Source organism: Vanellus vanellus (assembly GCF_965231255.1).
Source record: "Vanellus vanellus genome assembly, chromosome: 1".
Taxonomy (NCBI): Eukaryota; Metazoa; Chordata; class Aves; order Charadriiformes; family Charadriidae; genus Vanellus; species Vanellus vanellus.
Genome location: NC_138905.1, coordinates 89,894,287 through 89,915,071, shown reverse-complemented (window position 1 = coordinate 89,915,071; position 20,785 = coordinate 89,894,287). Strand labels below are relative to the sequence as shown.

Here is a 20,785-nt window from a genome sequence, read left to right as displayed (position 1 = left end):
CATTCAATTCCCAGTTCTAAATAAAGCATAAATGCTAAGCAAAAATACAAGCTACTACAAGGACATTTTATTAAATACAAATTTAGTGTTATTAATGTAGCAAATTACAAAACTTACTTGCTATTGAATTAATGTATAGCTTAAAATGGCCAAAAATGACACCCTATGTTATCAGATATATAAAATTCAGTTAAAAATAAAGTTATGAAATAAAGTTATGCATAACAGCCTAATAAATTGCACCTACTTGCCCTCAGCTTGAACACATCAGTAGCCTGTATTTAGACAAACAAAAACTTTATGAAAAAAATAAACAAAAGATGAGATTAATGATGGTCGAATATGTATCTACCAGAGGAATGAATTTTAGAGAGCAAGTGACATGAAGTATACTGTAGATGACAACAGGAAAAAATATAAATCTGTTTTTTGTTAAGGCTGAGGTCTGTATTTAGTTTCATGCTTCTGCTCGTTGCCTCCCCAACCAACCTGTTATTGCAACTCTTCCCATGGGCCCTCAGACTCCTCATGGCTTCACCTCTCCCTGGCTCCTCCTGGAAAGCTCATCGGCTTCTTTGAACAGGCTTTGTATCTTTAGGGTATTTTTTTTTGTTTGTTTGTTTGTACTCTAAGGAAGTGGGGGTGGTTTTTAATATAACTTTCAACACCAAGCAGTTCTTAATGTAAACTGAGCCTACCATTACTGACACTGACATCAAAAACAAGGAAAAAAATATCCTTATGAACCAGAAAGCCAGCCATCTATAGAGCTCCCAAAGCACTGAAGCACACACTCCAGAGAGGGCTCTGTGCACATGCCTGTGTATATGTGTGCGTAACATTAACAGAAATAATCTGTATTGTGCCAGAAAAAAAACTTGGATGCTGTTCTCCCTTCTTTATACTCTAAAAGGTTAATTGAATGTAGTGCTCTCATTCAGTAAAGATTAACTGAGGAGAAACATCAAGGCTGATACTGTTTACCACTCTACCCCTTAAGTACGTTCTCTATTCCTATGAAGACACGGGAAATGTTGGCAAGCCATGAAGTAAAGCAAACAGGTGATACCCTGCAAATAGATCCAGCTTGGGAAACTCAGTGACTGAAGTTTTCAGGAACCTAATTCAACTTCTCCACCTACACAACAGTGCTCACACCATCACAAAACTACACACAATCCTCCAAGACAAATTACATACAGCATTACACTGCTCCACTGGGCATTACATACAGCCTACCTGAAACACAGTCACCAAAGACTTCCCTAGCCCATCAGTGGGAGGGTGTCACTTTCTATTTATATTTTTTGACAGGCTTTGCCTTTTCCACTCTCACTGACCATGATCTGCATAAATTATGAAAAAAATTGGCAGTTAACAGAGTCTTTTACTGGGGGAGAATGTAGTGGTGCAACTTCAGCACTTCCATTCACTCTCTTATAATCTCATGATACTTTATCCTTAAAATCAGATTTCTTCTTTAAATCCATTCAGCTTAATTCACTAACAATTTTATTTTTGTTTATACATAGTCCCATTGGTACCTCAGGTCCTCCAAGTTAGTGAAAATAGTGAAAATTCACAACTCTGAAAGCCAGGAAAACCAGTTTCCCCACCCAAGGCATCTGTAACATCCCTCCTGTGCATAGCTGGTGAAGGTCAGCAGTAAACCCTGGGAGAGTTCAGCAGGTATGCAATTCTGATTATTTAACAACAACAACAACAAAAGTAAATCTTGCTAGAGCCCAGGGATCTTTTACACAGCTGGCAACCAGAGAGATGTTCACGCATACATTGAGGGACTGAGGTCAGCACACCTTGTTTCAGTGTTTTTTTTTTTTCAGTTGTGTCAAAGCAGCCCAGCAGAATCTCTATCCATTAAGGCTACTGGCAAAGACAGAAGCAGCAGAGTAGCTAACCTGTAACACTATGCTCTCTTACATCCATCACTACAAAAATACCTTCTGTATCAGGTAAAATAGCAATTCAATGGGGCAAAGGGGTCATTTAATTTAATTTGGCGTATACAGTACTATTTCTGTGTAGTGGTGTAAGGATGTGAGCACAGAGCATGTGGACATAATTCTGGTACAGCAAAGCTCTCAAACATTCTGCTTAGAAAAAGGATGCATCATGTTGCAGTCACATACCCTTTTTCTTCACTTTTCTGCACCATTACATTCTGCAGGCATTACTAGACCACAGCAAGTATGCTGGAAATCAGAGGAAAAAGATGAAAGAGCTCTCAGTTTTAGTGAACTTAGCATTTTTGAGAGACTAATGTATTCACCAAGGAACCACATTTTTTTTAATCTTGCAAATGTATACATCTTCAGAACCAGAAGATTATTTCTGTATTACAGTATATTTAATATAGAAAGCATTAGTGTGAATTTAGATGGCCAGTTACCATGCAAGGCTACAGATAAAACACCACTGTGTGAAGATGAAGGGTGTAAAAAAGCACCCACCCACAAATATTCCCCCCAAGAAGAGACACAGCTGCCCTGACTCCACCTGCTGCTCCCTGCACACAGTCTAGATCACATTCACAACCCCACAACCACACCTCTCCAAGTCAGAGCACCCACTTCTCCCTTCCAGCACAGGCTCTCCATACTCCTATATTCTTCTGCCCAGGGTCCATGGCCCCTCAACCCAATTCTTATTCCTAATAGCAGCATCCTTACCTCCCAAAGTCACGATCTACACAGTTTTCTGATTGCCTTATTTCTTCCTCCTTAGCAGATGCCTTGAATGATTCAGCAATACATGGTATCTAGTATTTGGGAAGACAGGCAAGGCCTTAGTGGAAGTTTGTCCTGAAATTTATTAATATAACTTGTAACCATTTTTTTGATCCTGAGAAAACAGAAAGTCCTTATTACAAGGTGTCAAAGACTCCCCGTTTCTTTCTTCCTCTCTTGCCTTTTTTAAAAAATTATGTCCAAGTGATAACATTCCCTGCACATTTCAAGCCAGATGCCACTCAATATACACTGAGTGTATAAGCCTCACAAACTATCAAATATAAACAACTTTAAATTTGCATTTGATATACTTCAGTTTTACTGGGATCTACAGCCGATTTCATACAGAAGACAGGGCACAGGAATGCAATGAATATTATTCTAACTTCACTTTACTGTGGAATTAAAGTAATTCCACAAGTCAAGTTTATCGAAGTTTACCATTCAACCAATGTTTCCCCAAAATTTTCAAAGCAGTTTTGTGGGAGCAATAAGAAAAACCACCAACACTGTACATATTATCTAATTAACCAGTTAGTTTATTTCAAGTTCTTATATTCTACCTGAAAATAGGTGATTAATTGGATTAATTGTATACAACTCCGAGGTTTCTATGGGATTGTATGGATTGTACCATAAGAAACATGATGAACTGAAGTTGTTTTTCTCCTTATTCTGTAAGGACAAAAACTTTTGCATTTTATTTAATACAGCTCAAAACAGAGCTGGCAATACCGGGAAAGTGATATCCTTAAGAGCTGCTGAAAATATGGGCTCTGCAAATTAAAGAAAAAAAAGCTGCCTAGGTGGAGACTTCTGCAGGCTGAGGAATAATGTTTATACTGTCTCAATTTCTTCCTCAGAGCTGTTGTATTACCAGAGCTTTGACAATGGGTTTCTCTTTACTTCTTCCATCTCGAGGAATACTTCGTCATGGAGAGATTCCTTCATTGATTCTCTAAAGCAGAAGACAGGTATTTGCTTTACAAGCTCAGGGGCAAATGTATTTTAAGTTCACTCATGAAATATGCTCACTTGATTCAGCTGAATGCCTTCTGCAGAGAGAATGTCGCAAATTCCACATTCTTTAGTCAGATGAAGGAGAAGCAATTCAACATTTGTATTTATTTAGTACCAAGGTTCCCTCAAGCTTTATGTAGTTTACAGCTCTTACAATAGCACCTGAAATACCAATTTTAATTTAAATTCAATGTCATTCCCAGAAATGAAAAGATATTTTGTGTTCTGGAGATTTAAAATTCTACAGTTCTGAAAAAGAAGGATTCAAACCCAAATTGTCTTATTTGGCAACTTATTTTATAAAATCTTTTCTTCAAAACATATGCACACAGCACATTTTGCTTTTTCTTAAAAAATCAGTCTAGATTATTTTAACATTAACTTTTTACTCTTTATTTAGGAAGTGTTTCCAACCTTAATTCTAATTTTTACAAGAAAATAATTCTTCAAAACTGTTATCTTTGGCTGTACAAACCAATCTTCCTCAAATTAGTAAAGCTACTCCATTCTTCTGTATGAGGCAGGAAGAATCTTTTTAATATGCAGCTACCGAGAGTCCAAATCTGCTACAATCTCACAGTTCTTACTAGTTTTGTACACCTCATGTAGTTAGCCATGATTTACAGCCAAGATTAATTCCAAGGCACAGATGATAACTACTCAAATGCTATTTTTTTTTTTTTTGCTGCAAGACAGTGTCCTCATCTTTCGAGTGACTGCTGGAGCTCTCTTTTCCAATCTTCCATGTATGTTTTAAAATAAGGCAAGCTTCAACCAGGGACTTACTCCAAGCTTTTAATCACAAGCAAGGTGCCCTTGAGATAAAAAGACACGATATACTGCCTTTTCTTTATTCTCCCTTGAAACACTTCTATTCAAATTTTGCATTATTTAAAATGATTGCAGGAAATTAAACTCAAAAGCTTACCTTTGTGATTGTTACCTACACATACCAATTACTTTTGCCTATAAAAGTGATCTGTTAAGCCTACTGTACAGGAAATTGAAAAGGACTGTTTTTCCTGGTAAAGGTAAAAATCCCTTTGATATCTTTCAGTTTGGTTTCTGAGGAAACCAAGGTTTTCTTGTTACTGCATGGTGTCTCTTCATCCACCCACTCACAACAACAGCTAGGCCCACTGACCGACCTAAAAGAAACCTCTCAAAGATACTAAGCTCCCAGATGTATAAAAAAAACTGAGACCGAGCAGAGAAGGAGGAGTGAAGCCAGTGCTGACACTGCAGGTAAGCGACTGGATACCGACTGGGTCTGTGACCAGCTTCGTAGCATGTATGCGCTGGCTAATCAGACTGGTCACAGCATGCACCATCTTCTGCTGAGGAAGATGTATGAGGGATTAAAGGGCAGGAGTGAGCTATCTTGACTTTTCACGGAATACACATTCCCAGCTGACAATTTCCTAGGGCAACAGGACTGTTCACAGAGCTTCTGCAAAAGTTAAGAGAAGAAAAACCAATGCCAATAAGCTAAAACTTGTTACACAATACTCTTTTTTTTTTTTTTTAAGGTGTCTGCAAATAACAAGATGGGAAAAAACTTCACTGCTTTTAGAATTTTTTTCTTTACCTCTTTTGTTTGTACTATCTAAACTTAAATACATTGGTATTTTTCCTCCTGCTGACTTAAAGCAATAAAGTTTCAGTAAGGCTATTATATAAGAACATGCAAGAGAACTAGAAAAAAAACTTCCTCTCTTTTTTTTTTTTCTAACAATATTGGAGGAAGAAGCAGGGTTATCACTCAAGTGATATTCCCTCATATCTACATTAACTTTTATATTACAAAAATTATGAATTAAACCAAAAGACATACTTGCTTGTGACCATTTACTAACACGCAGTTAGTTGCAGGATCATTCTGAGAAATCCTGACCAGATCTCCCTATGAAACTTTAGGAAAAAAAAGAAATTTCCCCATTAATCACCTAATGATCTACCTCTCATGTTTATTCTTCTTATTCTACTGTTGCCACGTCTTAAGTCTTCATAGGTTATTAAGGCCTCATTTATTTTTAAACCTTAGAGGAGGGGCAGAGACAGAGATCACGGCTACTGAACCAAGTCTCTTACTTGCTGATGATGTTCTGAAAACTGTTTAAGGAGACATTTTGCATCCAGATGTGAGCTGCTGCCACCCTCACACATTGTGTGGACGATCTTGGTACTACAAACAGACTGAAGTGGCACACAGCACTAGTTAAAGAAGATGCCTGTGAGAACTATCTCCTGTGGTCTAGATGGAAGCAGGCATTTGGTAGGTAAAGAGCTGTAATTTTACAATTAGTGTACAATTGAGAATCACAAAGACCACAGCTGTCACCCTAAAGAGTGTCCTCAGCTCCTTTAGATCAAAATAAGGGGAATGTCACTCTTTTCCTTAGGAAATCAGAAAGCAATGACCAGCGAAACACTCACAATTCCCATGTTCTTTATATATTTTGTGAAGATTCACAAGTTACCACATACCAATTTCATGAAGGAAGTGAGAAAGTATGAGGAATGTCTCTAAGTTGCAAGACAGTGCTCATCTCCCTGGTTTTCAACGCCCAGTGATCCGCAATATACTTCAAAATAGAAAATTATTTTCAAATAGAAGATAGATATCTAATTATGCTACTCTTGACAAAGGAGTCAAAAAGTCTGTTCTGATGGTAAAGGCTGAGTGGATACAAAGTAGACTGCAGATAACTTCTTCTATAACAGTATCATCTCTGTGTGGGTTAGGTCACCTGTTTTAGATGACAAAGATTGCTCGTACCATGGCTGAGGCTGACTGTGCTCCCACTCCGGTGCAAGAGCATCTGTTGGTGAGCCAAACCTTGCTGGCAGCATGTTGCCTAAAGAACAAATAATTTATTTTTCCTGAAAAAAGCGCTAACATGTAAGTCATGGTCTCTGAATACTGGGACCAAGACGATTATTTATAACTGAGGAAGCCACCCACATAAGAAAGCTGTATTTGAAACACCAAAAACCAACTGGACAAATGCAGAAGCTACAGCTTCTGCAAGAGCCAGTCTAATTCTGCTTTCTGATATGACCTTAAATGAGGCATTTAAAGAACAGTACTTAATCATAGGGCTTGATCATCAATTCAAAATCAAAACAAATGATCCTCACATAGTCTGCTTATAAAACTGGATAAGGTGTTGAGCAGGTATCAGATGTTTCTCTGATAGCTATGCCAGACACACAGACACATGCTAAACCAACTTGCTGATCGTAGTATTGAGAACCCTAACTAACAAGCAGCGTAAAACATCCTAGAACTGAAATGTGCAGGGCATCCAGAGAGTTTATGTGTCAATTTTTTTTCTATTTCATCTTTTCAGATGTAAGCCATTAAGTACAAAGAACTACACAGTCAAATTCTTGAATAGTTTATAGGCTTGGGGTTTGACAAATAAATCTGACACAAACTAAGAATTTGTCACGGGTTCATGATACAGGAAGCAATACTGTATGAGTTTTCACTATAAAGCTCCTTTATAACATGCAGAAGAGATCCATCCTGACATTTGGTTATAAACACTGACCTCCCAGGGTAAACGAGGTCCCTATGAATCTTAATGGGGCTAAAGGCAAAAATGGCCAAGGTAGAAGGTACCATAAAACAGTATTTCAGTTTTAACGTACAATCTGATCAAACCTACTCCCCCACTCCGCTGTTAAGACACATAATTTCTGCGTACATTGACTTTACAAGAACTAGTTAACGAAACTTCCCATCAACTTTCAGAATTGCGGAAACTGGCAACTGTATGAAAGTGCTTCCAAAGCACCTGTCCAGACAGAGTATTGCCACGTCCTTCAGAAAAGGGCAGCACATTATTCCAGAAGCGGTGCTTTCAGTATTACCAGCTGTATTGAGCTTTAAAAAACAAACACACACACTCTGCCCCCAAAACGACAAAACGAAACAAAACCCCCACATCTTTGTAATGTATATTTCATGCCAGGCTCCTCACAAAAGGCTTTAGTTAAAAGTAGAGGGCTCATCCTCCTTCACAACCTCAATGGTATTTCGCACCTTTACTCCTCATAGTTTTTTTTGTATAAAGTGGGTCGACTGGGCAATCGCTTCAGTTCCAGCAACAGAGGACTCATCTTCTGGTCTGGATGTTTGACAGTTTTAAATAATACTGGCAGGGATAAAGCTGCAAACTATTTCAATTAGATTTAACAGAGAGGTCCAAACTAAAGACATCTGAGCCCAGGTGACCAAGGAAAGCAGGCACACTTTCTTAACAACCACTTTCAAAGAAGAAATTTAAAAGCAAGATCAATGTATGTTAGACACCAGAAAATGGAACCACTAGGTGCAAATCCATAGGAACCCCAGATTAATTAATTCCACCACTTTAGGAACTAGTTATTCATCTTAGAAAAAATTGCTGTACATGAGCTCTCCAGGGATAAATAAGTAGTTTGAAAGCACTGCAAAAAGCATGTAAGACTACTGTAGAAATTTGGCACTGACAACAGAGCAGAACTAAAACCAGATTTCCAAGTTACTACCTTGCAGAGGTCTGAAAGAAATGGGTAAAGGGAAGGGACAGACTGATACCATGATCAGGCAAGCTTTACTTCATCAGGAAATCATCATATAAAATTAAAATGCCTTACCTTCATCTTCTTTTTGTATCACTCTTAAATCACCTCCCTATTGCCACCTGAGACTGATTAGGCAAAGATATTTTGAAGTGAAATAAAGTGGGAGATCTCCATTATGTTCCTTAGCAAGGGATAGCTCAAACAGATAATTTTTGTAAGCTAAGAAACACAGGGTCTCCACATCCCTACCCAGAATAAAACAGAAAAAACACAGACAAAGCGAGAAAGGTGAACTGTAAAGCCCCTTGAGACAATTTACAGGTGGGACACTCTATAACTTGCCAACTACAGCAAGTATAAAACATCACCTTGGCAGACACTACTGCTTCAGATAAAGACAATACCTAATAATCCAAATGATCAGCTGTTGAGACTGAGCATCACTTTTGATCACAGACTTAAAACAGAAACAAACCCAAGAAGCCCTCAACTCTCTCCCACTTTCATTTAAATGAACACCAGCTAAGTACCTGACAGCTGCCTCCAAATGAAGATGTTTTGAACTTGACCCATGGAGAGAGCAAGACTGAAGAAAGGGTGTGCAAGTGTTCAGTGCACTATTGCTTAGAAGTTCAAAGGCAGAGCTGCACCCAACTAATCACAGAGCAAGGAAACTGCAACTCAGAAGTACAAAGCACATGCGTACTGACTGAATACAGGTGAATACTATACCAAATAGAAATTATCACTTTTTTTTTTATAGTTTGGATACAAATTGTAACTGCTGCAGTTGTAACTAAAGACAGCAATGACAGACAAATGGTCATGTAGGCAAGATGTACCCATAGCACTTTAAATATGGACTTTTTTAGTACGTGCCCTTCTGAGAGTTTCTTAGATTCTGAAGCAGGTTAGGGTACTACGGAATCACAGAACAGTTGAAGTTGGAAAGTACCTCTGGAGGTCATCTCATCCAACCCCCCTGCTCAAGCATGGCCACCTACAGCCAGCTGCACAAGACCATGTCAAGATGGCTTTTGAATATCTCTAAGGATGGAGACTCCACAACCTCCCCACACAACCTGCTCCAGGGCTCGGTCACTCTCATGGTAAAAAAAAGTGTTTCCTGATGTTCAGATGGAGACTCCTGCATTCCAGTTTGTGTCCACTACCTCTTGTCTTGTCACTGGGCACCACTGGAAAAAACCTGTCTTCATCCTCTCTGCATCCTCCCTTCAGGTTTTTCTGTATCTTGGTGAGATCCCCCTAAGGCTTATCTGCTCCAGGCTGAACAGTCCCAAGTCTCTCAGCCTTTCCTCATAGGAGAGATGCTCCAGTCCCTTCATCATCTTGTGGCCCTTCAGTGGACTGTCTCCAGTATGTCCATGTCTCTCTTGTACTGGGGAGCCCAGAACTTGACACAGCACTCCAGATGTGGCCTCAACAGTGCTGAGTAGAGGGGAAGGATCACGTTGCTTGACCTGAGAGCAATACTTTGTTTAATGCAGTCTAGGATACCATTCACCTTCTTTGCAGCAAGGGCACATTGCTGGCTCATGTTCAGCTTGGTGTCCACCAGGATGCCCAGGTCCTTTTCTGCCAAGCTGCTTTCCAGCTGGGTGGCCCCCAGCATGGCGTTGTTCCTCCCCAGGTGCAGGACTTTGCATTTCCCTTTGTTGAACTCCATGAGGTTTCTGCCAGCCCATTTCTCCAGCTTGCTGAATTCCCTCTGGATGGCAGCACAATCCTCTGGTGTATCAGCCACTCTTCCCAGTTTGGTGTCATCAACAAATGTCCTGAAGGTACACTCTGCCCCATCTAGATCATTAATGAAGATGTTCAACAGGACTGGACACAGAATTGACCCCTGGAATACATCATTAGTCACTGGCCTATAAATAGATTTTGCACTGCTGACCATCACCCTCTGGGCCTGGCCATTCAGCCTGTTTTCAACCCAACTCTACTTATGCAGAGACATAAGTTACACAGAGTTCTAGAACGCAACCTACAGTTGAAACCTGATGCATTGCAAAATAACAATTTTTGCTAACAGAGTCAATGAGTTACACTGCAACATATGCTAAACTAGCCACCACTTTCCTTAGTTAGCAAATTGCCCTTACAGCAGTAATAGGAAAATCTGTAAGATGGCTACCATCCCCTACTGTCCTACCTGCTCTAAAATAATGCTGAGAGATGTAGCCTCTCCCTCACTTCACTGACACTCACACAGGAAGCCAGACAAGAACATTATTTCAACTTAAAATTTACTCTGCAGAAGGATCACAAAGAAACCCCCCACTCCCAAACACGTGCACTGAAACTGCTTACATTGGTACAGGAGTGCTTCTCGCAGTGGCAGTGCTGGCTGTTTGCGGAATTATGACCCAAGATGATGCCAAAACTAGTTAAACTTCTCCAATTACACAGGAAGTCTCAGAATTTACAAGCGAGAGACTTATGTAGAATAATCAAGCATTTAAACTATAGATACATAATATTTAAACAGCATCTCTGAATATTATGGATCGTCTAATAGTGGAAAAAATGAAATGGTGTTCCTTATCTTGTTGCTGATTTGAAGTTGCTCAGTGTTTGGCTAGCACCATTTTATTATTGTAGTAAATGAGTAAGAAGAGCTGTAGCATGGAGCAAAAGGCAATTTCCAACCAATCTAAGATTTGTGTTAAATTTCTAGCTAACATTTCACTGATGCATGAAAGCAAAGCAGAGTCCAACTTCAAAGGCTACAGGCTGACATCAATTAAGCGTCCCACAAGCCACCCACTCATTACAGTCTACAGATGCAGGCAGATGCCCTAAATGGACAATATTTTTTTCCACTTTTAACTTCAGCTACTTGAAGAAGAAACAAAACTTTTTAAAGTTAAGTTCTTATCTTCCCATAATACCTTTACACTGCTTTTAGTAGTGTCAGCAGCCTAAAGAACAATGTTTTCAATAATATTCTCATGGCACTGCCCACCACACCAATGACTTCCATATCACAAAATCTGAGAAACTTGCATTTAGACCTAAAATTAATAGAGCCACACTGATCATTGCAACCTCACTAGAGATGGACCACAAAGAACGCATTTTGGTGTCAGAGTACCAGCATAACAGAGATGTGCTTTTTGATAGCATTGATCTCATTTCATGGTCTTCATCTCGGTCAATTAACCTGACAGAAATTCAGGTAACTGGGGGAGAAAGGCACTTGCTAACAGGAAGCACGAAACATTTTTAGCAGTCTGCTACTTCTTATCTGAATCACATTGGCAAACAGTATGGCTGATGCAAAAGATTGCTATCATATGTCATGGTTGCAAAAGTAACTCATTCACCTTAAAAGACTGATGCCATAGCTTTTCATACAGGAAACAAACTTAGTTTACACACAATTTGTCAAACCTGTGCACATAGCAGAATCACTTTCATGCTTACTTAGAGCATGACAACAGTGCTACACTTGTAAGACCAAACCAAAGTGCACTTTGGACACATGATATGCACACGTAAAAGCTGGAATTGTATTTTAACCAGCAAGTTAGGTTAGCATTATGTAAACGGCACTGCACAATGTTTCTTAATCAGGGAGTTGTGACCTTTACATGTTTTACTGCGATCTGAAACAAAGAAAGCCCTACTGCTCAGCCATTCAATTTGAGATGTTTTCACTCGACTTTCCAGAACACACACATATACAACTCACATTATGATTTATACCCTTCAGAATAGTAAAATGTGTTCCTGAGGAACTTAACTTGAATAAAGGAGTCACAAACATGACAGAGATGAAGAATGCTAGCACAGGAAGCAAGTTATAAAGTGACTGGCAATACTAAGGCTGAGCAGTCCTTCAGGCTGGAGACAAGTACAATGCTTCTTCAGGAGCCTGAGAATTACAACTAGATCCATTATGAAATGATTAGGAAAATTAAAGCTGTCAGATGCTATGCACGGATATGTTTTATGTATCAATTTTCATTTAAACATACAGCTAGGCATACATTTCCACTGGCATTTTGATAATCATGGACAATGTTCAATATTGTTATTTAATTGAAAACTGTCTCAGCTGAAACACTTACTATCCTTCAAAGTGGCATAGACTTCATGACATTTTTAAAAAGTTCTTATGATGTAAACAACTATGATTCATTAAGAATCCCTTCATATCAAATGCTACGCTACTTATACCTCCCCCCAGTCACGTGTCATTTACAGTTATTTTTAAGACCATCTTGGATCCAAAAAATTACTACAAAAACGCAAGCACTATTGTACAAAAATTAAACCACTGAACAGTTATAGTCAAATCTGGCATGTCCCAGCTCTTGACTTCTCTGTGTACTTACTTCTTTCTTCTACTCTACATAATATCCAACTTCAAGGCATACATTTGTATTAATTCACATCCGAGCTGGATATGATTGGTTACAATGTCACACTCCTTATACCAAGACATAGGGGGGGAACCACGTTCACCAAATTTTTTGCCACCTTGTTCATAATATGTCTTTGGAATTTCAGACTAAACTTCAGCTACAAACGTAGAGCCTGCAATGTACACAGCAGGCACACGCCAGGCACACATCACAGCGCTGCTTGAGTGACAGTCCCTCACTCTGTCCTTGGTCAGCTCCCGGGAACACTACTTGGAAAACCAGGAATCAAAGCAGCAAAGCCACTATCAAGCACTTCTATCCTAATTATCTCTTTGCAGCTGTCAGACTTTTTCAACGTCAACCACCATTTTTCACCTGTTCTCTTAAAATCTTCTGACATATCTATAACTAAAAGGAATAAGTAGGTCTCCAAGGGAATAAGTAATGTCCAAATACTTCAAAGTTTGCAACTGTTCTTATACTGCTTCTAACATCTCATGTTATTTTTGAACACATGCACCTTAAAATCATGCTCACATAAGCATTTTCTAAGCTTATTTCCCATTCAGTAACAAACATATTTTCAGTTGCCAAATCTATTTCACCCCAAAATGTACCTATGGATCATTATCATGGCACTAACTGAAAGTCAGAATCAAAAATTCTAAACCCTTATAATAATAACCATTCTCCCATATGAAGCTTCTTCCTTCCTATCTCTCTGGTTACTGCACACAATTAGCTAGTGACAAACAATACTCTGCAGTTTGTTAAAGTGCTATGTAACGCAATCACATAAATAAGATTGTCCCAATGCATTGTACATGAAAAGCAAAGCTAAAATCATGCTTCCAAACCAAGGTATTACATTACCCAACTTCTGAATGCTTAACTATGCAATCATTAAGTTATCTTTGCTAAAAGTATTTTATAATCATATGTCTGGGTGGAGTCTAAGAGAAGGCCAAGCTATTATGTGAAAAGTAAAAATAAAGACGTGTCATTTTCTATGTACTTATGGCCAGTGACTCAACGCATCACTATTCCCTTCTTCTTCGACGTACTTCCACCTTTTTCCAATAAATTTCCCTGGACAAACAGCATCATGTGCTACAGCTGTATTCAGACATGTGTATGCTGATGGACTCAGGTCACCTCTGCTGTCTGTCACAAGGAGCTGGATGCTAGGTGCCCTGCCCTTCATGTGAGCAATAATTGTGATGATCTGCATGTGTCAGATGTTGATTTCCGTGAAACTAAGGACTTCAATCTTAATCTTCTTCTTAAAGAAGACCTCTGTCACTGGCAAATTTGTTTGAAATTGGCCAGAGTTAAGACTACTAGGTGGACAAGAAATAGACAGAGCGCATCCATAAGCCTTCTTTCCTTAGGAGACCAAGCTGAAAACACACCCAACAGGAATAGTTAATTTCCAGGGACTGAATTCTAAATAAAAAAAGCTGGACTTTTACACCGTACTCTGAAGCTGACTAACTTCCAGGTTGAGATGTCACACAAGAAGAGCACACAGAGGCGATGCACAGCACATTCTCTACCCTGGACTACGCTGAGAAGACGTGACGGCTAAGATACAGTGCCCGCGTTTTGCTCGCTCCGGAGCTAACTTTCCACTCACCGATTTATGGGCAGTTGTCTCATATCATCCAAGATTTCAAAACGATAAAAAAAAAAAAAAAGCACCCCCAGGTACCCGTCATCGTTACATTTTCCCCGACTACACGCGCTCGCAGACCCACACGGGGCAGGGAGGCGGCCAATCCCCCCCATCCCAAGCAACGAAACTTGCTCCGGTGCCAAAGCCCGGCGCCCCCCGTCGCCGCCACCACCACGGCGGTGCCCGCAGCAGCACCCCAGGGGCAGCGAGTGCCCGCATGACAAAGGGCCGCGGCGGGGGGTGGGGGGGCGTTGCACCGCCCCGGCCTGTTCCGCCTCTGCAGCCCCTACCCGAGCCGGGCCCGAGGCCCTCCCCGGCGGGTAAAGAGGCCTGAGGCGGCTCCCGGGGCTGGCGGGAGAGGCCCCGCGGCCCCGCGCGCGCCGCCGTCGCCACGGCGACAGGGCCCAAGCCCCGCGCGGGCCCTGTCGCCGTGGCGACGGCGGCGCGCGTGGGGCGGGGGGCGCGCCCTTTGCCAACCGCCTCCTCGCGCCAACGGTCGCCGCGGCGGAGGGGGAGGGAAGGGCGGCCCGCGCCCCCTCAGCCCCGGCACCGCGGCCTCTCCCCGTTACCCCTCTCCTCCTCCTCTTCCTCCCCCTCCACCGCTCCGAGCGGGCCCACCCCCGCGGCAGCGCTCGGCACTCACAGGGGGGCTGGGCGGGCTGAGGAGCGGCAGCCCCACCGCGGGGACCATCCTCCGAGCGGACACCCCGTGTCAGCGCGCCGCCACTGCCTCCACTCCAATCCTCCTCCCCCCCCCCGCCGTCTAACTCGCGCAGCCCACCCTGCTGCTCACACGCGCGGCACAGAGCAGCCAATCCGAGCGCACGGGTTGAGCCCTCGAGGCCAATCAAAGAGGGCGCAGCGGGGAAGGAGTTGCTCGGCACAATTGGGCGGGGCGGGGCCGGCGACAGCCAATCGCTAGCAAAAACATTAGCGGCGCGGCCCAATCGAAGGCCAGAGAGATTGAGACCAGCGAGCTCACCGTCAACAAGTTAAGGTGGCCGAAACAGGAACTACCGGAGACCGGCACCACAGCCGACCAATGAGAGGAGCGGGAAGGGAAGCACGAAGGGACGAGAGGAGGGCGGAAATTCTTAAAGGGGAAGCGGCGGCTACCTCAGCAGCGGCTTAAACCGCCCCTTCCTCCGGCCGGTTTGAAACCTCCTGGTCCGCCGCCCGCTAGTCCCCGTCTCGGCGTCCCCCGCCTTCGTTCCTGCCCCGCCGGCAGCCGGGTGAAGCACTGCGTCTGCCGGGGGCGACTGGAAGGGGAACGGCTGCGGGCCCCGGGTCAGCTCTGGGGCTGGTTTGATAAACCTCCGTGAGGGAACGGCACACGGCACCCCCCGCGGAGCGGGCAGGTAAAAAAAAAAAAAAAACCAAAACAACCACAACCGAGCAACTGTGTGTATACAGTGGATTTTTTTTTTTTTCAGATTTTAAATATTTTTCTTTCTGTCAGAATAACGGCACAACTGAAAGCGGCGTTTAAAAGGAGAACTCCCGGCAGCGGCTGTGGGTAAAGGCTGAACGTTGACTTCAGCTGCTCTGGGGCTGAGGAGCACCCGGAGGAAGGTGGTCTCCCCGCTTTAGCCGGGTAGACCTCACCGGTAATAGCGCTTATATGTTGAAATATAGCCCTGCTTCCCCTGCAATCAAAGCTCTGGAAAGGAATTCAGATTATTTAAAAAAAAAAAAAGGGCAGATTTTCCAAATGGTAAGTGGCAGGTAGCTGTTTATTAGCAACCTAACCAACTTCTGTGGCTGTTATTTCCTTGCCATTATTGATTCATTAACAGAATAAGCTGTTTCAAGACAAGCTTTCTGACACACTGTGCTTTATTTAGTTCCAGGGAGTAGACGATTCATTCATGTTCCTCATGAATTAAATCAGAGCTTAAGAACAGTGTCGTTTCTTCTGCTAAACTATGGACTCTGAATCATTAACAATTCCCCAGTACCTGAGCTTGTATTTCCTGCTAACACGTCTCCAATTCAATTACTAGTCCTATTAAGATAGCTTTGTTTCCCACCTCAATCACTTCCTTCCACAGATGTTCTGCAACAATTACTTTCTAGAACTCTTTCCAAGTGTATTTTACAAGTACTTCATATCCCTGCTCACCTGTAGGTGATACTGGAGTTGCAAAGCCTCTTCTCGAGACAACCTGAAAAGGCAGAGCTGTGATGTTTAGACCTTATGGAGAACATAGATGCCTTTTTCCCCATGTACCTTCCTACAACATTATACAACACAGAGCAGGAAGAAGTGTCTGAAGCAGTGTCAGAGAACTCTTCTGTCACAATAGCAATTAGATGTAAAAAAAAAAAACAAAACCAAAAAACAAACAACACACAAAAACCCCCCAAAATCAAGACATTTCATTTTGAATTGCTGCTGCTTGCAAAATAATTTTGCAGCTGACAATAAGTGGAAGACCCATTTGCCAGCTGTGAAGAAATTTAAAGCCGTAGCTGTTTTTTTGCAGAGATATTCTAAAGTTACTGTAAATAGCAACTTCACAATGCAAAGTATAAGTGTAAACGCACATTTTCATATTTTTTAGTTCTGATGTGACACAACCAAATGGGAGGAAAATAAAATCTGAAATACCTGTGCTCCACCAATTTATTGCCATATAAATGGAGTTACTTTTTTTTTTCCGTTCTTCTTTTAAATGGTAGTGTGCTTTTTCAGTGAATATTTTCACTAAAAAGACAGCCCTGTCCAAAACAACCAGCAAAACCAAGTTTATCTTCTGTCACCCTATTGTGCCCTGGAGTGTTTGAGCTCATAAATCTTCAGATTATCAGTACAATGTTGGATTACAGTAGCAAAAATCCATCAGCAGGCAAAACTACACTAGTGAAATCATATATAACAGGAAATGAAACAGGCTACTGATGTTTAGGGTAGTGAATTACAGACTAGCAATTATATGGCAAGATAGCTTAAAAGAAAAAATCCAAATCAAACAGGTCTTGCACAAATATTTAGAAAAGCTTTACATTGACAAGATGATTTGTTGTTAGTGTGACAGGTTAAAAGGAAGCATTTCTGCAGCTTTATTTTGCATAGTCCTAACCAAGACCAACTTGAATGCATTTTTTGGAATGAAGACATAATACTTGGCTGTAGTGCACATTTGGATTCAAGAATGTAGTGAACAGTAATAGCCTAAGTCTGTATGATATGATACAGCAGCTGATAAAGGTGATCAGAAGACAGGCCAGTGCATCTTTCCCCAGGCGCAGGAGTTTCTTGGACTATGGGCCATACATGCAAGCGGGTGAAAGAGAAAGCTGGCAACTCAGCAGCCTAGAGAGCTTGAGATGGTGTTGCCACAACGCCTTTAGGCAAAATGGCAGTAAAACTGAGTGCTTTTTACAGTATAAAAGCACTGGGGAGGAGGAAAGAAGGCAGGATAAAAAGAGGGATAGGGTAACCTTTCAATCATCTGGTTTATCTGATGCCTCTTTAGAGAGAAGAAAAACAGATATAAGGCAACAGTGAGCAACAATCTCATGTCCCATACAAAGTATCTGGACTAGATGGGTTGAATAGATTTGGAGAAGCCCTATGGGAAGAAAAGTAATACTGCCAGAAACAGATTACAACACTCAGCTGACAGATTGGTTTGAGAGATATTCAAAAGGACTTCACATAAAAGATCCCTGTCCAAAAGCTCTTAAGTAATCTAAGCTACTAGAGGATCAGAGGCTAGTATCCTCACAGGGACAGAGAACTGATTAAAAGACAGAAGTCACAGGGCATAGAATAAAGGATCAGTTTTCACACTAGTGGGAGGTCAGCAGTAGAGTCAAAAAAGATTCATGCTGAGGTCTATACTCCTCAACAGTACTTTAAAAAAGGAAGTAGTGAGGTGAAAATTTGCTGGAGATTAGTCAAGGTAGTAAGAATGAGGAATGACAGGTGAACCTTCTAATCATAGAATCATAGAATCAGTGAGGTTGGAAGGGACCTTTAAGATCATCAAGTCCAACCATTAACCTACCCTGATAAAAACACCATCACTTCTAAACCATGTCCCTAAGCAGCTCATCTACCCTTTTCTTAAACACCTCCAGGGATGGTGAATCCACCACCTCTCTGGGCTGCTTATTCCAATGTTTAATAACCCTTTCAGTGAAAAAATGCTTCCTAATATCCAATCTAAACCTGCCCTGACATAACTTGAACCCATTTCCTCTTGTCCTATCACTTGTCGCCAGGGAGAAGAGGTCAGCTCCCATCTCTCTAAAACCTCCTTTCAGGTAGTTGTAGAGGGTGATAAGGTCTCCCCTCAGCCTCCTCTTCTCCAGGCTAAACAACCCCAGATGTTGAGTAACTGGACACTGTAACAGCAAATTATATCCAACACAGGTAAATGGAGTGATAGACACTGGGGAAAAAACAACAATCTGAGTTTTTCCATGTGAAGTGAATGACTTGACTTACAACTCACTTATTAGATCCTAGCATTGTAACTGTTCTTGAAACAGAATCACAGAATCTCTTAGATTGGAAAAGACCTATAAGATCATCTAATCCAATCATTAACCTAACACTGACAAACCCACCACTAAACCATGTCCCTGAGCACTATATCTACACGACTCTTAAATACCTCCAGGGATGGGAACTCCACCACTGCCCTGGATAACGTGTTCCAATGCCTGATGACCCTTTCAGTAAAGAAATTCTTCCCAATATCCAATCTAAACTTCCCTTGGCGCAACTTGAACCTGTTTCCTCTTGTTCTATCACCTGTTACTTAACAGAACAGATTGACTCCCACCTCTCTGCAACCTCCTTTCAGATAGTTGTAGAGACCGATAAGGTCTCCCCCCAGCCTCCTCTTCTCCAGGCTAACCAACCCCAGTTCCCTCAGCCACTCCTCATAAGACTGGTGCTCCAGACCCCTTCACCAATTTCGTTGCCCTTCTTTGGACACACTCCAGCACCTTAATGTCCTTCTTGTGGTGAGGGGCCCAAAACTGAACACAGTACTCAAGATGCAGCCTCACCAGTGCCGAGTACAGGGGTAAAACCACCTCCCTGGTCCTACTGGCTACATTATTCCTGGTGCAGGCCAGGATGCCACCTGGGCACACTGCTGGCTCATGTTCAGCCAGCTGTCAATCAACACCCCCAGGTCCCTCTCTGCTGAGCAGCTTTCCAGCCTCTCCTCCCCAAGCCTGTAGTGTTGGCAGGGGTTGTTGTGGCCCAAGTGTAAGACCCAGCATTTGGCCTTATTGAAACTCATACAGTTTGTCTTGGCCCATAGATCTAGTCTGTCTAAATCCCTCTGCAGAGCCTCCCTACCCTCAGGGAGATCAACACTTCCACCCAGCTTGGTGTCATCTGCAAACTTACCAAGGGTACAATCATCTCAGTAACTGAAAAAGCAAACTGTTATGACTAAGAGGTGACCGCACACCACAAGTGTACAAGGACCACGTAAATACCCAAGCTTTGAATACAGCGAGGGGAATGAACTGCCCATAGAACCAGCAAAGCTTCAGGAAAGGGCATCACAAACAATCCTGGGGTATCTACTAGTTTCCCTGTAAGAGAGTAACTGAATTGTCTAAACTGTATAGGCTATTAGAGAGGTGACTGGGATGAGGGTGGAGAAGAAAAGGAACATTACAGGGATCACTATAAGCTGAGCGGTTTGGACAGCTGCAACAGTTTAATCAGAGCAAGTCTTCCAGTTTCTGCAGCTGCTGCAGGCCACAGTGATGAAGGTTGCACTGCTGGTAGCAGTTCATCTCCAGTTGTGCCTTCCAGGCCCACCAGCAGAGGTCAGGGAAGACAGCTGGTAACAGCAGCTCAAGATCACAGTCAAGTTTCAGAGCCTGAGCTTTGCTTTTGCATGCTATCCTAATGAATGCAGCAACTCCATCTACCCACAAAGCAGTTTCCAGAGGAACTGAAATAAGCTGATAGAATATTTATATGAACAGAATATAGAATATATGAACAGAATATAGAATATTTGGGGTAACATTTCTTTTTCCCCAGAAACGGTATCACAGTGCAGCTTTTTCACTTCATCAATGGTACTGCAAAGCAGGATAGGAGCAGAAAGAAACTACAGACAAAAAATGCCTTTAACAGAAGAGACTGGAATAGTTAAGAAAATAGATGAGTTTTACTTAAATAGCTTTCTGAGAAGATTCAGTATGGAAGAGTACTCACTGCATCTTAAGACCAGTTAGTTTTACAGATACAGACCATGGTTTTTCATAGATTGTTGTCAAGATTTGCAATAGCTAGAAACAAATTTGAATACTTGAAAAATATTTAACCTATAAAGCCCAAAACACAGAGTTCTTGATGCCTGATCTGTTTGTTTCAAGACTGCTCA

At 41.8% G+C, this 20,785-nt stretch overlaps 1 protein-coding gene across 1 annotated transcript in view; it reads right to left on the bottom strand.

Annotated features, from left to right (window-relative positions):
* Positions 1-15,105, bottom strand: part of USF3 (upstream transcription factor family member 3) — a gene marked incomplete at its 5' end in the record, with an annotated part of 29,518 nt that extends 14,413 nt beyond the window's left edge. The window contains one exon of the mRNA XM_082498519.1: positions 15,058-15,105. Coding sequence (XP_082354645.1) covers positions 15,058-15,105 — 48 coding nt within the window. The remainder of the gene's footprint in view (positions 1-15,057) is intronic.
* Positions 15,106-20,785: the final 5,680 nt, after the last annotated feature.